The sequence below is a fragment of the Phocoena phocoena genome, chromosome 1 (assembly GCF_963924675.1).
Source record: "Phocoena phocoena chromosome 1, mPhoPho1.1, whole genome shotgun sequence".
NCBI lineage: Eukaryota > Metazoa > Chordata > Mammalia > Artiodactyla > Phocoenidae > Phocoena > Phocoena phocoena.
This window is the reverse complement of record NC_089219.1, coordinates 52881010-52905489: the sequence shown is the minus strand read 5'-3', so window position 1 is coordinate 52905489 and position 24480 is coordinate 52881010. Positions and strand designations below refer to the sequence as shown.

At 38.2% G+C, this 24480-nt stretch overlaps 1 protein-coding gene across 2 annotated transcripts in view; it reads right to left on the bottom strand.

Annotated features, from left to right (window-relative positions):
• Positions 1-24480, bottom strand: part of PATJ (PATJ crumbs cell polarity complex component) — a 340450-nt gene that overhangs the window by 283981 nt on the left and 31989 nt on the right. For both annotated transcript variants that reach the window (XM_065889002.1, XM_065889011.1), the window contains exons 8-13: positions 23998-24100; positions 21600-21691; positions 19534-19675; positions 15209-15352; positions 11676-11752; positions 9590-9646 (exon numbers count right to left, since the gene is read on the bottom strand). In XM_065889002.1, the coding sequence (XP_065745074.1) occupies positions 9590-9646; positions 11676-11752; positions 15209-15352; positions 19534-19675; positions 21600-21691; positions 23998-24100 (615 nt within the window). The remainder of the gene's footprint in view (positions 1-9589; positions 9647-11675; positions 11753-15208; positions 15353-19533; positions 19676-21599; positions 21692-23997; positions 24101-24480) is intronic.

Sequence of the window (24480 nt, the reverse complement as noted above, 5' to 3'; positions counted from 1 at the left end):
TCTAGGTATTTTTTTATATCCTCTTTGATTTCTTCAGTGATCTCTTGGTTATTAGTGCATTATTTAACTCCATGTGTTTGTATTTTTTTACAGTGTTTTTCCTGTAAGTGATATCTAGTCTCACAGCATTGTGGTCGGAAAAGATACTTGATACAATTTCAATTATCTTAAATTTACCGAGGCTTGATTTGTGACCCAAGATATGGTCTATCCTGGAGATTGTTCCATGAGCACTTGTGAAGAAAGTGTATTCTGTTGTTTTTGGATGGAATGTCATTTAAATATCAATTAAGTCCATCTGTTTAATGTGTCATTTAAAGCTTGTGTTTCCTTATTTATTTTCATTTTGGATGATCTGTCCATTGGTGAAAGTGGGGTGTTAAATTCCCCTACTATGATTGTTACTGTCAATTTCCCCTTTTATGGCTTTTAGCATTTGCCTTATGTATTGAGGTACTCCTATGTTGGGTGCATAAATATTTACAATTGTTATACCTTCTTCTTGGATTAACCCCTTGATCATTATGTAGTGTCCTTCTTTGTCTCTTGTAATAGTCTTTATTTTAAAGTCTATTTTGTCTGATATGAGAACTGCTACTCCAGCTTTCTTTTGATTTCCATTTGCATGGAATATCTTTTTCCATCCTGTCACTTTCAGTCTGTATGTGTTCCTAGGTCTGAAGTGGGTCTCCTGCAGACAGCATATATACGGGTCTTATTTTTGTATCCATTCAGTCAGTCTATGTCTTTTGGTTGGAGCATTTAATCCATTTACACTTAAGGTAGTTATCAATATCTATGTTCCTATTACCATTTTCTTAATTGTTTTGGGTGTGTTTTTCCTTCTCTTGTGTGTCCTGCCTAGAGAAATTCCTTTAGCATTTGTTGTAAAGCTGGTTTGGTGGTGCTGAATTCTCTTAGCTTTTGCTTGTCTGTAAAGGTTTTAATTTCTCTGTCAAATCTGAATGAGATCCTTGTCGGGTAGAGTAATCTTGGTTGTAGGTTTTTCCCTTTCATCACTTTAAATATGTCCTGCCACTCCCTTCTGGCTTGCAGAGTTTCTGCTGAAAGATCAGCTGTTAACCTTACGGGGATTCCCTTGTATGTTATTTTTTTGCTTTTCCCTTGCTGCTTTTAATATTTTTTCTTTGTATTTAATTTTTGGTAGTTTGATTAATATGTGTCTTGGCATGTTTCCCCTTGGATTTATCCTGTATGGGACTCTCTGTGCTTCCTGGACTTGATTGACTATTTCCTCTCCCATATCAGAGAAGTTTTCAATTATAATCTCTTCAAATATTTTCTCAGTCCCTTTTTTTCTCTTCTTCTTCTGGGACTCCTATAGTTTGAATGTGGGTGCTTTTAATGTTGTTGTCCCTGAGTTGTCTAAGACGGTTCTCAATTCTTTTCATTCCTTTTTCTTTATTCTGCTCTGCGGTTGTTATTTCCACTATTTTATCTTCCAGGTCACTTACCCGTTCTTCCCCCTCAGGTATTCTGCTATTGATTCCTTCTAGAGAATTTTTATTTTCATTATTGTGTTGTTCATCATTGTTTGTTTGCTCTTTAGTTCTTCTAGTTTAAACATTTCTTGTATTTTCTCCATTCTATTTCCAAGATTTTGGATCATCTTTACTATGATTACTCTGAATTCTTTTTCAGGTAGACTGCCTATTTCCTCTTCATTTGTTTGGTCTGGTGGGTTTTTACCTTGCTCCTTCATCTGCTGTTTGTTTCTCTGTCTTCTCATTTTGCTTGAGTTACTGTATCTGGGGTCTCCTTTTCACAGACTGCAGGTTCATAGTTCCTATTGTTTTTGGTGTCTGCTCCCAGTGGGTAAGGTTGGTTCAGTGGGTGTGTAGGCTTCCCGGTGGAGGGGACTGGTGCCTGTGTTCTGGATGAGGCTGGATCTTGTCTTTCTGGTGGGCAGGACCACGGCCGGTGGTGTGTTTTGGAGTGTCTGTGAACTTATTATGATTTTAGGCAGCCTCTCTGCTAACAGGTGGGGTTGTGTTCCTGTCTTGCTAGTTGTTTGGCATAGCGTGTCCAGCACTGTGGTTTGCTGGTCATTGAGAGGAGCTGGGTCTTAGCATTGAGATGGAGATATCTGGGAGAGCTTTCACCATGTGATATTATGTGAGGCTGGGAAGTCTCTGGTGGAGCAATGTCCTGAATGCAGCTCTCCCACCTCAGAGACTCAGGCCTGACACCTGGCTGGAGCACCAAGATCCTGTCAGCCACACGACATGGGAGATGTTCACAAATTTTAGTAGTCAACCTGAGAATGAAGAGAAAAGGAATGGAGATAGCTGGGTATGGTAACAACAGTCCTTTAACAGAAGCTGACACAAGCCTCTAGCATCATCACAGAAGTATAGCACTGCAAGGATTACTGAAGCAGAGGCACTTTACAAACCTGGTGCATAATCCTCAGGTTTTTCTGAGTACAGCATTTTCATTTTCTCATTCTTCCCATTGAAATTCTATCCTCTTCATTCACAAAAGTGGGCATTATCTCCAACAAATGAAAAATAACAACCTTTGAGATCATTTCAGGTCTCTTGTTTCTACACAGAAGCATCTTCAGGTATTGCTAAGGAAACATCCTGGTATAGTCCTTTTCCATGGGGCTCTGAGACAGTCTTCTTTGTGCGATTCTCAATCTTTGGCAGGTGGCTGATGAAAGAGCCTTCAGGCAGAAATCAGAATAAACTACCTTAAGGTTCAAGACATCACACCCCTGCAAAGCCTTTGGGCCAGAGCTCCATTCCCCAACCTGGCCAGGCCTCTGGAGCTAGGCACCACTTCACTGTGACTCTGAGCAGGGAAGGTAGGGGGACTGGTGTCACACTGAGGAGGTTTGGGGTTTGCTTGATAGGTGACGTGAGCCACACTCGTCACAGAGAACTCTGAGACCCCAGGATGTGGGCAGCAATGGCAGCCCTGACTTTCTCTTTCCAGGATTCCCCTGCTGGCTCCCTGAGAGCTCCTTAGATCCCTACTTGAGCTTCTGACACCTAACCTAACACTTTGCACTTATGACTCTTTCTCTACCTTTGCTCATTGTATTTCCTCCACCTGGAATATCCACTGTTCTTATTTCTCCAATAAGAGTATATAGTTCATCCTCCCAATAAGCCTCCTTCATCTGTCTTGCGGAAGAAACCCCTCCCTCCTTGAATACAGTTGACCATTTATAATTCAGGGTTAGAGGCACTGACCCTCCACAGTCAAAAATCTGTCAGCCCTCCATATCTGAGGTTCCTCCGTATCTGAGGATGGTGTAGTACTGTAGTATTTACTACTGAAAGAAATCTGTGTATAAGTGCACCCATGCAGTCCAAACCCATGTTGTTCAAGGGTCAACTGTACATATAAGGCATGTTAGCAATACCAGAACAGTAATTCTCAATGAAGCGAGGCAAGGAAACAATCACAGTTTCCTTTAGAGACCTCATCCCAAACCTACAAAATCAGAATATTAGTCAGGAGGAACAAAATAGGGCATGTGTATTTTGAAAAGGCCCCTCTGATATTTCTGAAAAGCCATCTGCCCTAGTGGATAACCACTGTCACTACAGTTATTTGATTCTGTATCTTATGTTCTCCACTCAAAAGAGAGACCAGAAAAGTATAAAATTATACACTGAAGAATTGGTGACTGTGGTTGGTTGCCACTGGGGAGGAGAACAAAGGGACTAGGGTAGGAGGGAAACATTTTTTGCCGTACTTCCTTCTGTAACTTTTAAATTTTGTGTCTTGTCCATGTATTATCTATTCAAAAGGAAAAACATAAAGAATGGCACAGACTTAAGAGTCAGATAACCCTGATTTGCTTCCTAAATTTTGTCACTTACTAGCTGTGTATGATCTTGGGCAAGTCACTTTACCTACCTCTCCATTTTCACATAGTAAAAATGGAGAGTTGGAAGTAGCTGCTGACCAATAGGGTTATTGTGGGAAATAAAGGAGAAAATGTCTTTAACGCAAAGCACTGACCCTGGTCGCTGAGTGGGGGCCCAGTACATCCCACTGCCTTCACAATTCTACTTGCTGAAACAGAGTGAGAGGTGAACTCACATCTTAATGCCCTTTGGCTCAGAGAATGTAATTCAAGAAGGAAATAAAGTGAAATTTGTCAGTCTGTCTTGTCAAAACCAGAGAACAGGGCCTGGTCTTTTGTTTCCCATACCACAGATCTTACTAATGCTCACTTCATATTACAGTTGACGGCCAGCAGAAAGGTCACTGGCATGAGCATAATGCTTCTCCCTCATAGAGTCTTGATTATCTTAATAGTAAACACTTGCCAAGAAAGCCACCCCTAAAAGTGCAAGTCTCCCCAGACGCAGGGAAACTTCTTGTGTCATGATTAACAGCTTCCTAGAAGCAGTGCAGCTAATGTTCAAACCACTGTAAATTGCTTTCACCTCTCTCTTTCCGTACAACTGCATCCACCTCAAAAGAAAATCTTGTCTATTAACACTGGCTTGTCAAATAGGAAGATGCTTCTTGAATCAGCATCTCTTCAAGAGAAGCGGCTATGAGGTGGGAACTGGAGTGACCAACTAAAGACAGTTAAACCCTTAGAAACACCAGCTATAGCTGTGAAACATGATTTTCCTAATCAGAAATCTGTCGGGACAGAGGAAAAACCTACAGCCTTGGGACTTCCCTGGTGGTGCAGTGGTTAAGACTCCACGCTCCCAATGCTGGGGGCCCGGGTTCGATCCCTGGTCAGGGAACTAGATCCCACGTGCATGCCGCAACCAAGGAGCCCAGAAGCCACAGCTAAGACCTGGCACAACCAAATAGATAAATATTTTAAGGCAAACAAACAAACAAAAACCCTACATCCTTGACCTCAGAGCATTGACACTACCCTGCTTAGAACCTTCCACCAGTATTACCTGGCACTGAGAATAAAACCCAGGCTTACCAGCATGGATCTCGAGGCCCTGTAAGCACCTGGTCTTCCTCACCTAACAACATCCTACTCTTCATTTAATTTGACTGAGACACTCTGAACAAACAACTTCCATTCCTCCCACAGGACAGCTCTTTTCCACCTGTACCTGCCGTTCACCACATTCTTACCCTTCAAGCCTAAACTCGGAAAGGCCTTCCCCAGCTCTCTCTCTAAGGTGCCCCCCAGTTATATTCTCATCACCCTGTTTATGCTTCTTGAATCATCATCACTTCTTACAAGCACTTCTTTGCATCACTTTTTACAGTTTACAACTATCTTCTCAGGTTATTTTTTACTTGTTTATTATCATGCCCTGACCAAAGCCCAGAACCCAGACTCTAGGAGAGCAAGGACCTTTTCTATTTTGCTTCCCACAGTTGGTAGTGCAGTGTCTGGCGTAGAGTAGGAGCTCCGTAAATATTTCAGGAAGGAAAGAAAGCTCTCTAAGCTGCAAGCTGCCTCTGCTACTATCCAGTTGTGTAATTTAAGGTGATTCATTCGACCTATGCAAACTTCAGCATCCCCACATGTGAAATGGGTTTGGACAGGCCAGTCTTCTTTACATATTGTAGGGAGAAATTAGAAGCTACTGAATTAGGAACTAAACTTCCAATTTTAAGAGGATTTTTTAAAATGATAGTTCATCAGAATAATCAATCTGTGGAGTCCAGTGGTTAGGACTCGGCACTTTCACTGCCATGACCCGGGTTCAATCCCTGGTTGGGGAACTAAGATCCCACAAGCTGCACATCATGGCTCAAAAAAAAACAACAACAAAAAATCAATCTGTGGACATTTGTAATTAAGAAATCAATGTACAAAAGAGTAAATATGGGGCTTCCCTGGTGGCACAGTGGTTGAGAGTCCGCCTGCTGATGCAGGGGACACGGGTTCGTGCCCCAGTCCGGGAAGATCCCACATGCCGCAGAGCGGCTGGGCCCGTGAGCCATGGCCGCTGAGCCTGCGCGTCCGGAGGCTGTGCTCCGCAACGGGAGAGGCCACAACAGTGAGAGCCCTGCGTACCGCAAAAAAAAAGAGTAAATAAGTGTGATAATTTTACATAGAAAAAGCATACATCCCTTCTCTGACATGTATGTTACACAAAAGAATGGGTATACCAACTACAGATATGTAAACATATATAGGCAACAACTAAATATGAAAAGAGAATAGTGCAATTATGGCTGACTCTTCTAGTGCAAAAAAAAAAAACTTGCTACAACAAAATTTCAATTAAATGTTTTAAAATAGCTTTTTTTTTTTTTTAAGGAGCCTTTAGAAGGTCAGAGACTAAAAGTACTAGAAGTATACAACTGGGAAACAAAACCACCATTTATCAAACGGTTCTTACATGTTGGCATTGAGCTATATTAATTAGGGCATGTATTAAATATATTTATATTTAACCTTCTACAACATAGGTACTATTGTTCCTATTATGTAGAAGAAAAATTAGGCTGCTTATTTCACATCCTAAAGTATTTCCTCAGATGTTACCTTCTTAAGGAGGCTTTTCCTGGTCAACCTATCTAAAATTGCAAACCCACACTCTCTCCTGAATTCCTTATCCATTTTCCCTGCATGGCACACATCATCTATACTACAGAAATTATGACTTATTTTGTATCTCCCCCTACTAAAATGTAAGTTCTACAGGACAGCGATTTTTTTTTTCCTGTTCTCTTCTGAAACCCCAGCACCCAGTAGAGGACTTGGCACTGAGTAGATATCAATAAATAATTGATGAATGAATGAACAGTTGAATGTACTGGTGAGGTGGTTCTGTAAGTCTGTTTGACTCGAAGACTTTCCACATCATTACACCAGAGTAACCGAGTACAAGTAGACATAATTCATAGAAGCTGATCAGGAAGAAGATAAAGTTAGACTGGTGGCAAGGAACTAGGGATGAAGGTGAAAGAGAACATGTTCTGGCTGGAGAAAGACAATGCCATTCTTTAAGATGTACCGTGTGTGGTTATGATCCTTTTTTCTCATTATAGAATCCGATGATACAGGGTCTTACGGCTTGGAACATGTAAGGACAACTAAAGCTGAACTGCACGATGAACTGAGCCTGAGCAAGGACATGTTCTCCTCCGAGGACATCTCTGGAGTTCTAATGGGCAAGGAGGCTAAAAGTTCCTCAGGAAACCTCTGAAGAGCTAAGCAAAGATTTCTACAGTCCCAAAGTACTAAGGGAGAATTGGAGTTCAGGTCCCACCAGGGAGAAGGAATTGGTAAACACCGCAGACTCACTGGAATACCTGGAAGGCCATGTGTTAGGAGCAAAGACAATAAGAGAGTCTGAACCTTACCCGAAAGGTACCTCTGCCTCGCCTCAGAGATGATCGCCCACCTGTACCCTCCCCCCCCCACACACACAGAGTATCTCCTTATTAGAAGAAACAGTGACTCTTCTGGATGGAGACGACATCACCTGACGCTTTTCGTAGCTGGCGTACATAATATCGAACATTCAGTCAAATTATGGCATGACGAGATATACAACCAAATAACTATAATGAGAGAAAAACATCAAACCACAGAAACACATCTAAAGTTGATCCACATATTGGAATTAATTATTTTAAGTCCTTATAAGCTATGATTAATATGTTCAAGAAATAGAGAAAAAGATGGCAACTACAGATTTTTTAAAATTGAGAACTCCTCCAAAAGAATTATGATCTAAAAAGGGATAAAATAAATTCTAGAATAGAAAAATGTAACACCTAAAATTAAGGACTCAATAGAGGGGCAGATTAGGCACAGGAAATTCAGTTAAGTGGAAGACTGGTAAATAGAAAATATCTACTATCTAAGAGTTTAGTGTAAATTAAAGAACAATTTTCAGGAAAAGCATCATTGATTTTTATGAATGACAGTAAAAATATTAACAATATCCTATGTGCTTGCAAATACTCTAGGCACATTAAATTTAATTCCTATACAACCCATGAGATAGGTACTAATCTATTAATATCTTCCTTTTACAGACAACAAAACTGAAACATAGAGTCTAGATAATTTTACAAGCTAGTAAATGGATAAGCCAGAATCCGAACCCAGGCAGTTTGACGCCAGAGTCCATGTCACCAATCAACTATACTGCAGTAATTAATAACATGTGAAGTTTGATGAGGGATTTATATTTCTTACTCTTATTTTGAATTAAACTCCTCTCAACAAATTTAGATGGAATTAGTAATCAGTGACTAATCTAACCTAAATATGATACTGTAAATAATTTTAAGTACAAGCTGTGCGTGTTCTTTCATATTGCACATCTGAGGAAAGCCTGGTCAGCTGGCCCACACAGCCCAGCAAGGAAATGACTCCAAATGCAGGCTAGCTTACAAGGAAAGAAATACTCTCCACAGCATCGGCTGTGAAAATTCCAACCTAAAAATAACAGCACATGTAACATAAAATTTTAGAAGGAAAATATTCGTCACAAATACCCAAAGAAGGAAATGGTAGAACTATCTAAAGAGATGACTTCTTACAAAACCCACACGGGACACAGAAAACTCATTCTGAATACTGCATATGACAGCAGAGTTTAAGCTGGGCTTAGCTCATATACCTCAGGTGGGATAACAGTATAATTTCTGAAACTATTCGGACAAGAAAACTTTCCTTTCTCATCATTTATTGAGAAAGCCACCTGGAAGGCTTCTCTAAGTTTCAATTACCCTGGCCTTTGATGATCCAGAGTGGGGACTATGAAATTAATTTGCAGTGAGAGGTCACTAAAAATGTTAGGAAAACCTGTAAAAGTTACCTTCTGGCATTTTGCCATTAGAAATAAAAGTCTCAATACAAAATTTTTTAAGTACAAGAAGAAGCATTGCCTATCTCAAAAGATAAGCCACTTTTTTGTTCTTAAACATCTGGACTGGGAAGATTTTTTTTTTTAAGTCTATATCATGGTCTTGAATTTTAGGAAACATTTTAAAAGGACTTACAATATCTGAAAAGCTAACACGCTCTGCACAAGGCCGGTCTGCATACTACCTTTAAGGTGGGCAAAGCAGTCACACCAGGGATTTTGGCTTCTGGAAGTGGCCCACATTCTTCCCAGGCATATCTAACCATCACGTTTCATAACCGTCAGAACCTACTACATTTCCAGAAAACCTCTAAAACTAACTTCTGAAAACTTTAGATCACAGCACTAATCTAGTTTCTTTGACAAGAACTTAGAGAAAGTTCTTCAAACAACAAAAAACTGGCAACAGTTTAAAAAATAGGGACTTCCCTGGTGGCGCAGTGGTTAAGGATCCGCCTGCCAATGCAGGGGACACGGGTTGGGGCCCTGGTCCAGGAAGATACCACGTGCTTCAGAGCAACTAAGCCTATGTGCCACAACTACTGAGCCTGCTCTCTAGAGCCCACAAGCTACAACTACTGAGCTCAGGTGCCACAACTACTGAAGCCCGTGCACCTAGAGCCCATGCTCCACAGCAAGAAAAGCCACCGCAATCAGAAGCATGCGAAGCACAAGGAAGAGTAGCCCCCGCTTGCTGCAACTAGAGAAGCCCGCGCGCAGCAACAAAGACCCAACACAGCCAAAAATAAATAAATAAATTTATAAAAAATAAAAATAATGCTTACCTTTGAATATTTCTGTAACTCAGCATCGTCTGCAATCTGTGTGTCCAAAGTAGCAATCTAAATTCACAAGAAAAAATATTTCCAATATTTGTAAAAGCATAACTTTATTTCTTCCTAGGCTTTCTGAAAAAATCTGTATAAAACCTATACATTGATAACTCCATCTAAATTCTTTTCCACATTTCTGAAATCCATTAACACATAATGTAAAATTTCAGAGTATATTCGCTTTTTTGTTGTTATTGTTCTCCACAGCAATCTTTTTTCATAAATTATGCAAAAGTTGAACTAGAAGGTGATGGGCAAATACATGTACTATTTTTTTAAATCCATAGCCCCTAAAATTTTAATATAATCCTCCATTGTATTAAAGCCATAAAAAATTTATTCTTTTGACAAAACCAAGAGTATGGTCATTTATACTTCTAAACCCAGGCCTTGAAACAAAGTTTTCAAGGTCAGAAAAATCAGAGAAGTTTGGAAAAACTGAAGCATCTGACTTTCTACAGAAAGCTCAAACCATTTCCCTAGGAGAAAGAGCTGGCAAGGACACAAACAAAAGACCTGGACTGGTGGAAAGATCGTGGAATACTGAAAGCTTTTAATCCTGGCCTAAAACTATTGTTCTGAGCTTCAATGGTGGACATCCACAGAAGTGAATTCCGTGCAAGCAAAATACTGCACTGATGATTTGCATCTGTAAGTTGTTAATAGAATATGGTGCATCTGGAGGGAGGGGATAAGTTAAACAGTGGTCCAACTAAGGCTTCTAAAAGTACTGCACTTCAGATAAGTAGATTCTGGAAGAAAATAAAGTAAGAAACACTGGAGCACATGCATGAATGTATATACGCATATTTGCATGTATGCATTCATTCATCCATCTTGCCTGGCTTCTCCTTTTGTCGCCTCGTCCCTCAGAACATGTTACAACTCTTAATGAATAAACTGTCACTTTAAATTTCCAACTTCAAATTCTGTCTCCTCTTTCTAGCCCCTCTGTTATGACCTCACCACATGATAAATAAAATTTGGAAAGGTGGTTATAAAGAGGATATATTTTTAACCGAAAAGAGATCATCGCAAAACAGACCATTTAAAAATACTGGTACACCAAACTACTTTAAATATCAACCACTTAGGATAGCAGAAAAGGTCACTTGCTAGGTGATAACGTAATGAAAAAACAGCTTTGAAATCTATGAAGTAAAGAAGCAGCAGTTCATGAGGACCGACATGCAAGTACAAAACAAGTAAGAAGAGGAAGTATGCACTGTTTTGACTCATCTTAATGACATTGGAAAATGTCTAACAATAGATAGTGGCTAGAAGAGAAAAAAAAAAAATCTCCAACCAGCCAACAAGTACTAATGACAAACATATGTAAGAAAATGTGAAAGACAAAAGAAATTTAATAGAATACTTTATTACTAACACATTTAGTGAACACTGTAGAGGCTTTTCTAAGTGCAGCTTTCTGTTTTCATGTGGATTCAGATGGGGAAATGTAATCAATCCCTTACTCAGTGAATCTATTAACAGGTGAAAGGAAGCCTAATGGACCACTGGCATATAAACTTATACCTAACCTAAATTACTTCCTGTTCTCCCAAATACATTTGATAAGCATTCTTTCATTTTTCTCATAAAACTGTAAGATTCTCTGTGAAACACAGGACTAATATCCACAGCCCTTTCAGTGTATAATAAAACAAACAGATCATAAAAGCAATCATAAAAATGCCAGCAATTTTAAGCAGCTGATACAGGTTATAAATTTAAAGGCAAGTCCTTTCTCTCCTAACATTTTTCTGCCTATTGTTGACTTAAATTGTTTCCACATGAACTGTCTGCTAATTGTAACTGAAACTTATCTGCAGTCCTTAACTGTCCTTGCAGCTTAAAATGAAAAAAAAAAAAAAAATCAATTAATTGATCCAGTACGGAAGAAACACAGGAGGAAAAAATAAAGGCCGGGCCAGCTATTCTTTGACTCTCCCATTTCTTTCAATTGTAGCATTCAGAGCTACATTTCATTGACATGAGATGAGACATGAGTGTTTTTTATTAAAAGATTTTAACATACCATTACTTCATAATCAGGGCCCAGTAGGTTTTCCCATCTGGATTTCAGCTCATTTTCTAAAGAGGCTGGGACTCCTTCTGGATTAAAAAAATAAATAAAGAAAACATTGAAACTACTGTGAGCTAAACACACTAAACTACTAAATTCTTCCATAACAGCACAGCTTCAGTAAGTAAAAGGGGAATAAATAAAAAGGAAAGTGCATTAACTTAGGTCTATTAGGTAAAGTAAATCAGAGGTGACTTGTAAGACTAATGTAGAATGTAAAATTTTACGTTTTACTAATGTAAAAATGTAAAATGTAAATTTGGTCTATGACCAAATTATGATGGGGCTTTTGCTGTTAAGGAATATTTTAAAGGGAAGAGGAAATGATGAGTTATAAATGAAATTTGAATTATATAGTTTGTATACAAACATCCTGTGGCTTACAAGTAAAATGCATCTGGCTTTGGTTTATGCTATGTTAGGACAAACAAGGATTTAAGGTGAATGTTAATCACTTCAGAGTAGTACCTTCCACTCACCCATAGGAAAAGTAAAAACTTAACAAAATATCTTTACTATAAACAAGGCATATCAACATGACCCAATCAAACTTTTCACTTGGGCATATATAAAAGCTTTTCTGGTTTAATTCAACCAGTGAGTTGCATGAGGTTTAATATAATAGAAATTTTGTTTTACTTTGGTCTTTTGTGGCTACATGGTTATCATTTTTTTTTTTTTTTTTTCTTTTTGCGGTACGTTGACCTCTCACTACTGTGGCCTCTCCCATTGCAGAGCACAGGCTCCGGACGCACAGGCTCAGGGGCCATGGCTCACAGGTCCAGCCGCTCCGCCGCACGTGGGATCTTCCCGGACCGGGTCACAAACTCGCATCCCCTGCATCGGCAGGCGGACTCTCAACCACTGTGCCACCAGGGAAGCCCTATCATATCTTTATAACTTTCTTACTTAAGGGTAATATTGCCTTTTTTGCATGGGTCAGATGATTTTAAAGAGTGCAGACAGATTTTAAGTGTCCTGCCTGTCCGTATGATCTTAGCCAGAAGTCTGTAGTCTGAATGATGCCTAATAGACAAAAATCAAAGTACTAAAACTGTAATTTCAATTTAGATCCACAGTAGCAGCAGAAAATAAACAAACCTCCAGCTTTTTTCTTTAAGAAAAACTCAATTTTGTCACAAGATTGGACAAGTCGCAAAACACCACACCTGATATAACCATCTGCCTAAAACCAAACATAACTTGCAGTATCAGTTTTTTCAAGCCTTCAGCAGACATCTAATCTCGGATGCATATCATGCTTAATTACAGAATACAAATCATTAAGTAAAACAGGCTAACCTCAAAAATCAGAGACTAGGACTGATGAACACTAAAGGACTTAGAATTACTAGATTTACAAAAGCATATCCATAAAGTAACTATATTAACTGATATGCTAGATTACATTTCGAGGATAACTAACTGAAGATCCTATTAAAAACAAAGTATCATTCAGGTAGGCTCTGCACCTTTGTTCCTACTCTGTTAACACTTCCATAAGAAATTACACTAAGAGTTCTATTAAATTTCTTACAGACAGCAGTTTCCTGTGTGGTAGGCTAATTTGAATCAAATCTGCAATGTATTGGTTGAACTGTAAGCTTAAAAACATGATATTTAAAGATATTTTACACACATATAAAATAATGTCGATATTTCACCTACAATTCTTTTGACTATATTTGTACCTTTCAGTCATACAATGAAATCATAGTCATGAGTGTTAAAGCACAGCACAAAGGCCTAAGTACCAGAGGAAAGAGATTTATTTTAAGCAGCTCAATAAATCCTTGGCTACACACAATGATCACACACAAAAATGAATATTATGATGCTCTGAAACGATTACTCCAATGGCAATGAAGGGGAGCAGAATATGCCACCCCAAATACTGTCACTTTGGCATGCAGATTATTTTCAGCTGAAGGCAATGAAGACCCTGCAGACTCAGGAGAAACTTTCACCTCTCCCTTAACTACCTAAAAGAATTTAGATAGAGAACCTGTACCAGAAAGACAGTTATTACCAGAGATAACTTTTTTATTTGAAAGACCTATCTGCATGGCTGGGCAAACTTCTAATTACCAAACATCTGCTCTTCTTATCATCCTGTAAATTACTCTCCTCCCCTTGGAAGGCCCAGGCCCCTATCCCATTCCTTAAGTCAGGATAGCACAGAAGCTTCAATTGCCCAACTTGCCCTTGGGGCTCATATTTTTATGCGACTCTTACACATAGGAAATTAGTTTTTCTCCTGTGTTAATCTGTCTTATGTCGATTTAATTATTAGACCAGCCAAAAGAATTAGACGAGAAGAAGGGAAAACAGTTCTGCCCCTACAGCAAAAAGAGAGTTAACTTCGTAACAGATGGAAGAATTTGGTCTAACTCTCTAGCTGAAATTATACACATTCAGGAAAAAAAAAAAAAAAAAAAAGGTAGTGAGGTTGATCCAAAAAGAGCAGATATTTCTAAAAATATTTCTAACTTTAGAATGTATTTGATTTTCACCTAATAGTTCATTGTACATCTCTCTGGGTTCACATGAATTTAAAGAGCAAAAATTAACTGCAATCTACTTGGGTCAAAAAGAACAAGTTAAATTTCCAAACTATAGGAAATTTTAAAACTTGAATGAGGGGTTTACTCCTTCCTTCAGGCCATTCTTTCCCAAGAGAAGGCAATCAAAGCCAACGTGGACATGGATGAAGTTTTAGTCCATTTCATCCAACTAGCAAGGCTTCCCTGAGTGCCTTTGTACAGGAAACTGTGTGGGACTGTTACTCAACATGCTTACAGAATACAGTCAACTAGAGTAGACAAGGTGTCAAAGAACAAAGCACAAGGACAAAGTTGCACATCAATTAAAAAGAAAATTAAACAATAAATATATAGCAACCTGGAAATTTGATAAAATATATAAAAATGTATACAATATTGTTATGGTGAAAAGGAAATACTGCTCTATGTATACAGACAGCTGTATATCTATAGCTATATCGATGATAATAATACAAGCTAAAGTATGCAGTAATTAAAAATGCCGACAAGATTAAAAGTTATCACACTAATAAAATGTATTCAAAATCAACATAATTGGGCTTCCCTGGTGGTGCAGTGGTTGAGTGTCCACCTGCCAATGCAGGGGACACAGGTTCGTGCCCCAGTCTGGGAGGATCCCACATGCTGCAGAGCGGCTGGGCCCGTGAGCCATGGCCACTGAGCCTGCGCGTCCAGAGCCTGTGCTCCACAACGGGAGAGGCCACAACAGTGAGGGGCCCGCGTACCGCAAAAAAAAAAAAAAAAAATCAACATAATTAAACAATGATTAAACAACAGTATGCTCGATTCTCAACTGCCACAAGTGTTAAGATGTTGATATTAAGAATATCTTATTTTATATCTCTAAAAATGCCTCTAAAATTCCTCATATTATATTAACTATAAAGAGAGAAAGCTTTGAATTGAATGCTTCGTGCCTACCCAGTTTTTCTAAGGCTTGTATATTGTCATTTTTTAGATTATCCATTCTTTCTTCAGTTTCCTCATCTTCACTGAAATTAGTTTCCTTTTCCACTGCTCCAGTCAGAAAGAGGGCTGGTGTTTTCGGTGGTTCTACCACAGTTCCTAAAATAAGAATTGTTAATTTGAATCACTATCAGATGAAGGCCATATTTAAGTAAGCTTATTCCACTCTATTGTCCCATTTCACAACCTCCTTATAAACTTTTCAGGTAACTTACACATATGATTCCTTTAGTTAAAATGCCACTTGTGATAACCACTCAATTCATTAAAAAATACACTTGTAGTATTATTGAAAAGAATAAGGAACTAGGCAATGGGAAGAGAAAAGCAAGATAAAGTCAATGACAAAGCAGGAGGAGATGCTTTTCAATATAGCCTTGGGGGGTGGGGGGAAGGAGGAGAACACTGGGGGCCATATGTTCTTGCTGCTGTGGTGGGCAGGGAGCAAAATATGCAGAAGAAGCCGGTTCCGTTGCTCTGGGCAATCCTAGGTTCTAGCATGACATCATCATGAGTTTCACAAACAACTCTACATAAGTAATCTTGTGAATGGGAAGGAAAGGGGAGAGTATTCCCCTGGTTGCAGAGTTTCCTTCCTTAGCTAAATTGAGTTAAGTAAGCGTTCAATCTCAAGCATGCCAGTCACTATGTATCTCTTAAACACAAGAAAGGTTGAACAAGAATCATTTTACATTATTTTTAAATAACCACATGTAACTTATAAAGTATTCTTATCAAAAATATTAAACCTGGGCTTGCCTGGTGGCGCAGTGGTTGAGAGTCCGCCTGCCGATGCAGCGGACACGGATTCGTGCCCCGGTCCGGGAAGATCCCACATGCCGCGGAGCAGCTGGGCCCGTGAGCCGTGGCCGCTGAGCCTGCGCGTCCGGAGCCTGTGCTCCCCAACGGAAGAGGCCACAGCAGTGAGAGGCCCGCGTACGGCAAAAAAAAAAAAGAAAAAAAAAATACTGAACCTGAATTTAAGGCTCTAGCTCCTAGCTCACAAGAAACATAGAGGATAGAGGAACAAGTCAAATGACACCACAAGGAAACAATCAAATTCTGAATGTACCATTCTAGTGACAAATGGCCAAATCCCTTCAAAAAGTCTATGCCATGGAGGCAGGGGCAAGGGATTCTTCTAGATTAAGAAACCAAAGAAGCATAATACAATGCAATAGGCTCAATGCATAATTGATTTTATGAGGCTTTAGAGGGGAAGAAAGGGAAGTGGAAAAAGGAGCTACAAAAGACATTTGGGAGCAATTGGGAAAATTTAAGTATGTGTTGGGTATTTGATATTAGGGACTATTAATTTTCTTTGGTGTGATAATGATATCATGACTATTTTTAGAAGCTATAACTGAAGTATGTAGGGCTAAACTGTCGTGATATCTACTACTCACTCTTAAATGGTTCAGAAAAAGGTAAAGAGATGATGCAAACATGAAAAAATGTTAACTGCTGAATCTAAATGGTGGGTTTGTGGGTATCTGTTACATTAGTTTTCAATTTTCCTGTATGTTCAAAAAATTTTATAATAAAAAGTTTAAAAATATAACCAGTTAAAAGTTCCTATGATCTTAACATGACATTTTAAACCACACAGGATTTTTTAGAACATTAATCTCTTGATACACACTAAATGCACTGCCCAGTGCCAGCAAGACAAATGCCAGCCAGAAGCTGCTAATGTAGCTTGGGGAGAAGAGTTACTCACTAAACAGTGTGCAGAGTACAAAGCAATACATGATTGGTTGTACGCTACAAGTAGTATACAAATTGGTACACAAATAAGTATATACAAGGTATGCAAATAAGAGTTTAGAGGAGAAAAAGACAGTAAGATTTTGAATGGCAGAGGAAGGTACTGCACAAGACCTAGAAGCCATGCAATTTGTTTCAGTAAAACAAACTTAAATGCTGACTATGAGGAAGACACACAGAGATGTGTTCAATGGGGCAGGGGACACAGGCATAACCACTCCCCTACATTATAGTGGCCACACACAAAACAGGTGATTACAACACTGTGTGAAAAATGCTACAGTAGAGTGCTCTTCAAAGGGTGCTAGTGAAACACACAGGAAGGACACCCAAACCATGGAAGAAGTGCAGATTTAGAGTCAAAACCTATTCCAATACAAATTTAAAATGTAGGCACGCCCAGTAAAGAATTGCTAATTCGCAGATGACATAGTTCATTTGATACAGCAGACTAAAGCCAAAGGCTCTATCAGAGCTACTAAAAACCATTATAATGGTATAAATATTTATGTGCACCTTTAAGGTCAATACAGCATTTGTACATTCTGTACTATTTAGGCAATTTTAAATTTCATACACACAATGCAGTTGACAGGGCATCTATCTTTCAGCAGCAGAATTTCCACTACCACATAAAACTTAAAAAGTTCCAACACAGGGACTTCCCTGGTGGCGAAGTTGTTAAGACTCCGTGCTCCCAATGCAGGGGGCCCGGGTTTGATCCCTCGTTGGGGAACTAGATCCCACATGAATGCCGTGACTAAGAGTTCGCATACCACAACTAAGGAACTGATGAGCCGTAACTAAGGAGCTCACGAGCTGCAACTGAGGAGCCCACCTGCCACAACTAAGACCCTGTGCAACCAAATAAATAAATGAAAAATAAAATTTAAAAAAAAGTTCCAATGTAAATACAATTTAGTATCACTTGAAAGCAAACATTTCTAGGCTCGTTATATCTTCAGAGGAGAGGAAAAATATGTACTCAATGATTGACAAATTCTAATGGAATTATTTCTTACCCACTAGTTATATGATTAGTCATTCATTTTATTTTTTTTTGAACCGTACTTTAATTTATTGGCATTGTCAATCTATGAACAAGACAGGATTTTTTCTTTCCATGAAGGGAGATTGTTTTCAATCTGCCATAACATGTGCCCACACATCTTCACCTTGAACATCCAACATTTCAAGCTGTAGTCAGAGTAAATTATTCCTTTTACGCTTTCACAATTTTTATGCCACTGCCAGAAGTCTTCTTGGCATTTGCTTTGAATCCTGTCTTCAATGCATCCCTCACTGCTTTTGTATAGATCTGGGAGTATCGGATGTAGCTGAGTCCAGCTTGTCGCCAGTATGCCACCATGATTTCACGAGAGGGGGCACGTCCGGCCACATCACGAGGACCTGACAATGTCAGCTCAGCGTGCAGCCCGGCTGCCAGAAGGTCAGGCCTGAGAAGTGTAAGGGGCGGGGCCCCAGACCTGCCAGTCAATCTTTTTTTTTTTTAATAAATTTATTTATTTATTTATTTATTTATTTTTGGCTGTGTTGGGTCCTCGTTGCTGTGCACGGGCTTTCTTTTTAGTTGCAGCGAGCGGGAGCTACTCTTCACCACGGTGTGCAGACCTCTCATTAAGGTGGCTTCTCTTGTTGTGGAGCATGGGCTCCAGGTGCGTGGGCCTCAGTAGTTGTGGCACATGGGATCAGTAATTGTGGCTCAAGGGCTCTAGAGTGCAGGCTCAGTAGTTGTGGCACATGGGCCCAGCCGCTCCATGGCATGTGGGATCTTCCCGGACCAGGGCTCGAACCCAGATCCCCTGCATTGGCAGGTGGATTCTTAACCACTGCACCACCAGGGAAGCCCCAGTCATTCATTTTAAATTGAATGTGTTCCCATGATTGCCAAATTTTGTTGATCTATCTACATTTATAAGTTGATAATTAAAAATTGTCATGCATACAATTATGCATTTGTTCCATAATGAAACTATACTATTCTTATAATCAAAGTAACAAATATTATTTTATAAATAAAAGTGTCCTTAATAGAAATCCATATTTTATTTTCTCTTGCTATAGTTCACAAAGTAAATCAAGAAATATTAGAATCAAATACATCATTAGAGGTAATATGAAACCTGAAGTTTGCAAAATGTCAAAGCATTAGACAACTGAGAGCCCCTGGAACAAAATGTGGCAAAGCTTTATTATTCAAATATAAGAAATAAATGAAATTTGGAAGGTTTTTGGGAAAATGATTTCCATCTCCATTTAGAGAAGCTCTCAGAGCTTAATGCATGTCAGTGTTCACATTCTAACATTTGGACTGGCACGTTATAACAGGCAAAGGAAACTCTTCAAGGCATAAATGCATTGATTCACTTCTCCACTGCTGCTTTTCACAAGGTGGGCAGTTTTTCCTTCCCAGACTTATAGAACAACTTCCGTAAATGAGTTGATCTTCCAAACCCAGACAAGGTAGGGGGAGGGACAGAGGAATTAATTACCTCTGTCAGAGGGCCCTTCACGCGGAGAAGCAGATGAGGATGTTTTCCTTCGAACTAGGGTTAGGTGTACCACTTGCCCTGCATTTCTTAACACTTCAACAACATCCTGGTTGGCAAAACCCTGAATATTCACACCATCAACCTAAAACATTAAAAAAGATACATTAAACAGAAGTTCCAAGTTAGCTACCACTTTTAATTCTGGCAAGGCAGTATAAAGTTAGGCAATTCATTTCATCCCCAAAATAATTTGTATTAGACCTAAGAAAGTATTTGTGAATAAGGATGAAAAATTAGTAGTAAAACATGCTGACAAATTTTCTGAGAAACTAGAAAGCAAACTGAAACTTGTATTCCTAAGTCATACATTTAACTTACAGCCTGAGAAAGGTAGGGGGTCTTAATCTCTGATGCTATTCAAAATTCAAAGTGCCATAAAAGGTGGTCAGTTGTTATACAGAGCTCTCAAGACGTATTACTAGAAGCCATTATTACTAAAAGTGAAGAGGCCATCCAATACTTCACCCCTCTACCATATATCATTATGTGATATTTTCCAGAAGAAACTGATCTCCCTCCATTAGGTTTTCTAGTATTCTGAAAAAGCACATGCAAGAAAGGTATTTACTAATCTCAGTCAAGTCCAATGACACATTCTTATTAAGTCCATCATGACCAACAGGCCTCCTCGCTCAATCTTCTTCAAGCTAGCCAAACCACTGCTATAGCTTTCCCCCTAATATCTTCTCCAAAGTTTTATGACTCATCTGCAAACTGCCAATCACAAGACATTTCCTAAGCCCAATAATAGAAAAGCCAAGGGTCATGAAAGGTGTTTCCTTAGATGGACTTGAAGGACAAACATTCAAATTATACCAACAAACATTTGTTTCTGTATAAATCAATAAATTAAATGTGTGTGTATGTGTGTGTATACATGCTTCAAAATTATTATGAAAATAAACTGTAGGGTTTCCCTGCTGGTGAAGTGGTTAAGAATTCACCTGCCAATGCAGGGGACATGGGTTCGAGCCCTGGTCCAGGAAGATGCCACATGCCGCAGAGCAACTAAGCCCATGCACCACAACTACTGAGCCTGCACTCTAGAGCCTGTGCGCCACAACTACTGAGCCTGCAAGCCACAACTACTGAAGCCCACACGCCTAGAGCCCGTGCTCCGCAACAAGAGAAGCCACCGCAATGAGAAGCCCACACACCGCAACAAAGAGTAGCCCCTGCTGGCCGCAACCAGAGAAAAGCCCGTGCACAGCAACGAAGACCCAATAGAGACAAAAATAAAATAAATTTATAAAAGAAAAAGAAAATAAACTGCAAAATTTAACTAATTTCTACTAAATGGAGGAAATTACAATCTGAATTGATAAAAGGCAATGACTGCATTCTCAAAAACAAAAAATATCTCAATTTTGTATATACTCAAAATTACTATTAATAGAAAAACTACTTTCACAAAGAGATAAATAGTTCTAGTAAATGGCCTATTAATTACATATAAAACTGATGAATTTAAAGAACACAAAGAGGTGCTTGAAATGTTTTGTAAGAGAATGCTAGAGCATCTTTCAAATATATGTGTATGTATACTATAATATACATATGTATACAGTATTTTTTTTTCCTGCCAATATCATTAGTGACTCCTTTCTTCACAGGCAGTTAAAAAAAAAAATTAGAACGGACAAACAACAAGGTCCTGCTGCATGGCACAGGGAGCTATATCCAATCTCCTGGGATAAACCATAATGGAAAAGAATACTAAAAAATGAAGGTATATATGTGTAAAACTGAGTCACTTTACTGTATGGCAGAGATTGGCACAATGTTGTAAATCAACTTATATTTCAATTAAAAACAATTTCTTTTTAATTAAAAAAAATTTAGGACCATGAGAGTCCAAATTAATGAGATTTCACTGCACTAACGAACTTAATTTTTTAAAAACATTATGAGACTATATTAAGCCATTCCCATTGCATATATATTATAATAATGATAACTTTTTCCCCCAACTTGATTCAGTTCTAAAACAGAGGGCAGTTACTTACAGCAACTATTTGGTCATTCACTTGAATTTGACCATTGTGGTATGCAGCGCTGCCAGGTATTATACTTTTCACATAAATCCCTGAAGCTTCTCCTACGGTGCACAAAACATACGGAAAAAGGAAGAAAGCTCTAATTAGGCCTTGATTGCAAAATTCATATCAAGAGGTTAATTAGCTAAAGGGGCTGACTGAAGGCTTGATAAATACTATTCTGAATGCAAGCAGAGAAACTGATGGATTATTTCAAACTGTCACCATAACAAGTGACCCAAATTTGAAATGATTTGATTGATGCCTATTTTTGGAAATAATCAGTAATGGAACCTTGATGAAATGCATTCCAGTATCAGCTGGAATTCAGGAGAGCTCAGGTTAAGTCTCACTCTCTTCTCTTGGTCCGTCTCCCTTTTCACTGCTGACTTGCCATAAACCTTCATCATTTCTCAGCAGCACTAAGACAAGAGGGTCCTAACAGGTCTTCCTACATTTAGTTCACTGCTCATGTTAGCATCTATATATATATCGTAAAATGTATATAAAAATTACAACTATATAAAAAGTATGCATGCCTATGGGCAAGGGCTGGAAGAAAAGTTAGAAAAAGAAAGACCATAGCTCTGGAAGATTTTATATTTTTATCTCAATTTCAAATGAACTTAAAATATTGTCTGTAGAAGGAATATAAACAACAATGGATTCCTATAGCCTACATGATAAAATGTAAATTTCATAGAATCACATTCAAGGACCTCCATAATTTGCCCCAAACTTCTTGTTTTACTTCATCTTCCAACTACCGCTCCAATAAGACAAAAGTCCAGACACACAAGACTCATGATGTTCCACCAAAACACCAAGTATTTTCTATACACTATCCCTTTTCTCATTTTTTATTCCTGCCGATCTTGACCCTTCTATCTAAATCCTTCTCCTTTTCCGTGCTTAGTACAAATGCCTTTCTTTGTGAATTCTCCATTTCCCTCTGTCATAATGAGTCTTTCATCTGCTATATGATGATAGTTTGCTTGCATTTCTGATAACACATACGCTTCATTTATCCTCAAACAACTGACAGCTATTTACATGCTTATCGCCCTGAATAATTTTTCTTATATTCATTTTTCTACTCCCTCCAAAACTAAGCAGAGCAACTGCTCAAAAGTTCCAATGAATGGAATAAAGCGAAAACTATTTTGAAAGACTACATGTTTAAAAAGCATACTGAGTTATAAAATGTTCTAGTGTTTGGATTCAACACTGCTACCCCAGCCCTTGCTCCAGTCCCAAAAGCTTCTTTTGAGGGTAAAGAAGTAAAATGATTCTTTTCTTATTCAGTAACATAAACATCAAATTTTCTCAGTTATCTATCATTCACTTCATTTTACTCTGCATGTATATCACTAGGTTTACAACTTGAAAACTTAATGTAATAAAGGTTCATAAACCACAAGTTTATGATTTCTATAACCAGACAGCATATTAAGAGCTACTCAGTACATTTTTTTTTGCAACATTATTATACAATCCATACTTAGCTCTTTAGAACTCATTTAAATTCTGAACCTAAAAATGGTGGCACTTAGAAAAATCTAAAGGGAAAACAGTTATTTCATTAGGCTAAAATAGCACAAGGTGGTCTGACATGAATTTCATTCAGGACTTTGAATATATTAGCACTTTTAATCTTTCCACCTGCTGTAAATATGCAAAATAATAACTTTAAAAAAATTAACTCTGTAACCTTGCAATTTTTAAAAAACTAGAACATTTAATAACTTTAACTTTTCATCTTACTAGCAAATATTTGTGAAAAAGATTTATTTTTCCTTACTGTAGTGATTTCTTATCATAATAGAGTAACTCTTACAGTGAAAGTTACCAAAGCTTTGCATTTTCGAGTTCAGGGAGTATTATTCAGAGATACTTAGGCCATGCATTTATTCTTACAATGTATTCCCTTTATATGAAAGAAAAATAATTCTAATTAAAGCATTTGTTTTATCTTCTTTTGATAATTAATAGTAATACTTTTTTGACATTCACAATATGAAATATATGCAGTAATCATTTTACTTTATCACATGTAAAATGTCATAATATGCAAGTCTCAATATTCAAAATATATCTATCTTAGAAACAAGAGGAGGTACAATTCAAATGTTATACACTATGTTGGATAAATTAAATTCTTTTGTTAATGACTATTGAGTCAGCTATAAAACTACTCAGATAAAACTGTGAATCTCTAATCATTTTTTGTAAGTGGTTGCTATTACAGATTCATGGTTTTATTGTTCAATGTTTAAATTAAAATCTGCAGATATTTAATTTTACTCTCTAGAAACCTTAACATCCTTTACAATTATTTCCAAATGTAAAATAGAAATGATTCATTTACCTGTCTGAGCGGTTCCAACATAACCAACAATTCTAATTCCAAGACTCTGTCCATCTTTTTTAATGAGTTCAACATCATAAGTTTCAAAAAGAGTAGAATTGTCCTGAAAGGAAAAAATAATTTTAATTATATATAACGTTTAGTTATCTAGCTTGTGTACATAGTCAATTTGTGTATGGTTTGTCAAGTATTTTCTGAGCGCCTGTGGTACGCAGAATTTTAAGACTGTCTCTGACTTCTGATCCCTGGTGCCATTCCTGTGTTTATATCACGGAAAAGGGAGATTATCCAGGTAAGCCTAATCTAAGCAGGCACCCTTCAAAAGCAGAGAGTTTTCTCCTATTGATGGCAGAAAGGGAAGTGAAAAAGATTTGAAGCATAAGGACTGGACTTGTGGTTTGAAGAAGGAGGGGTCATGTGAGAAGGAACACAGGGGGACTTAAGGAGCTGAAAGAGGTCCTTAGCTGACAGCCATTAATACAG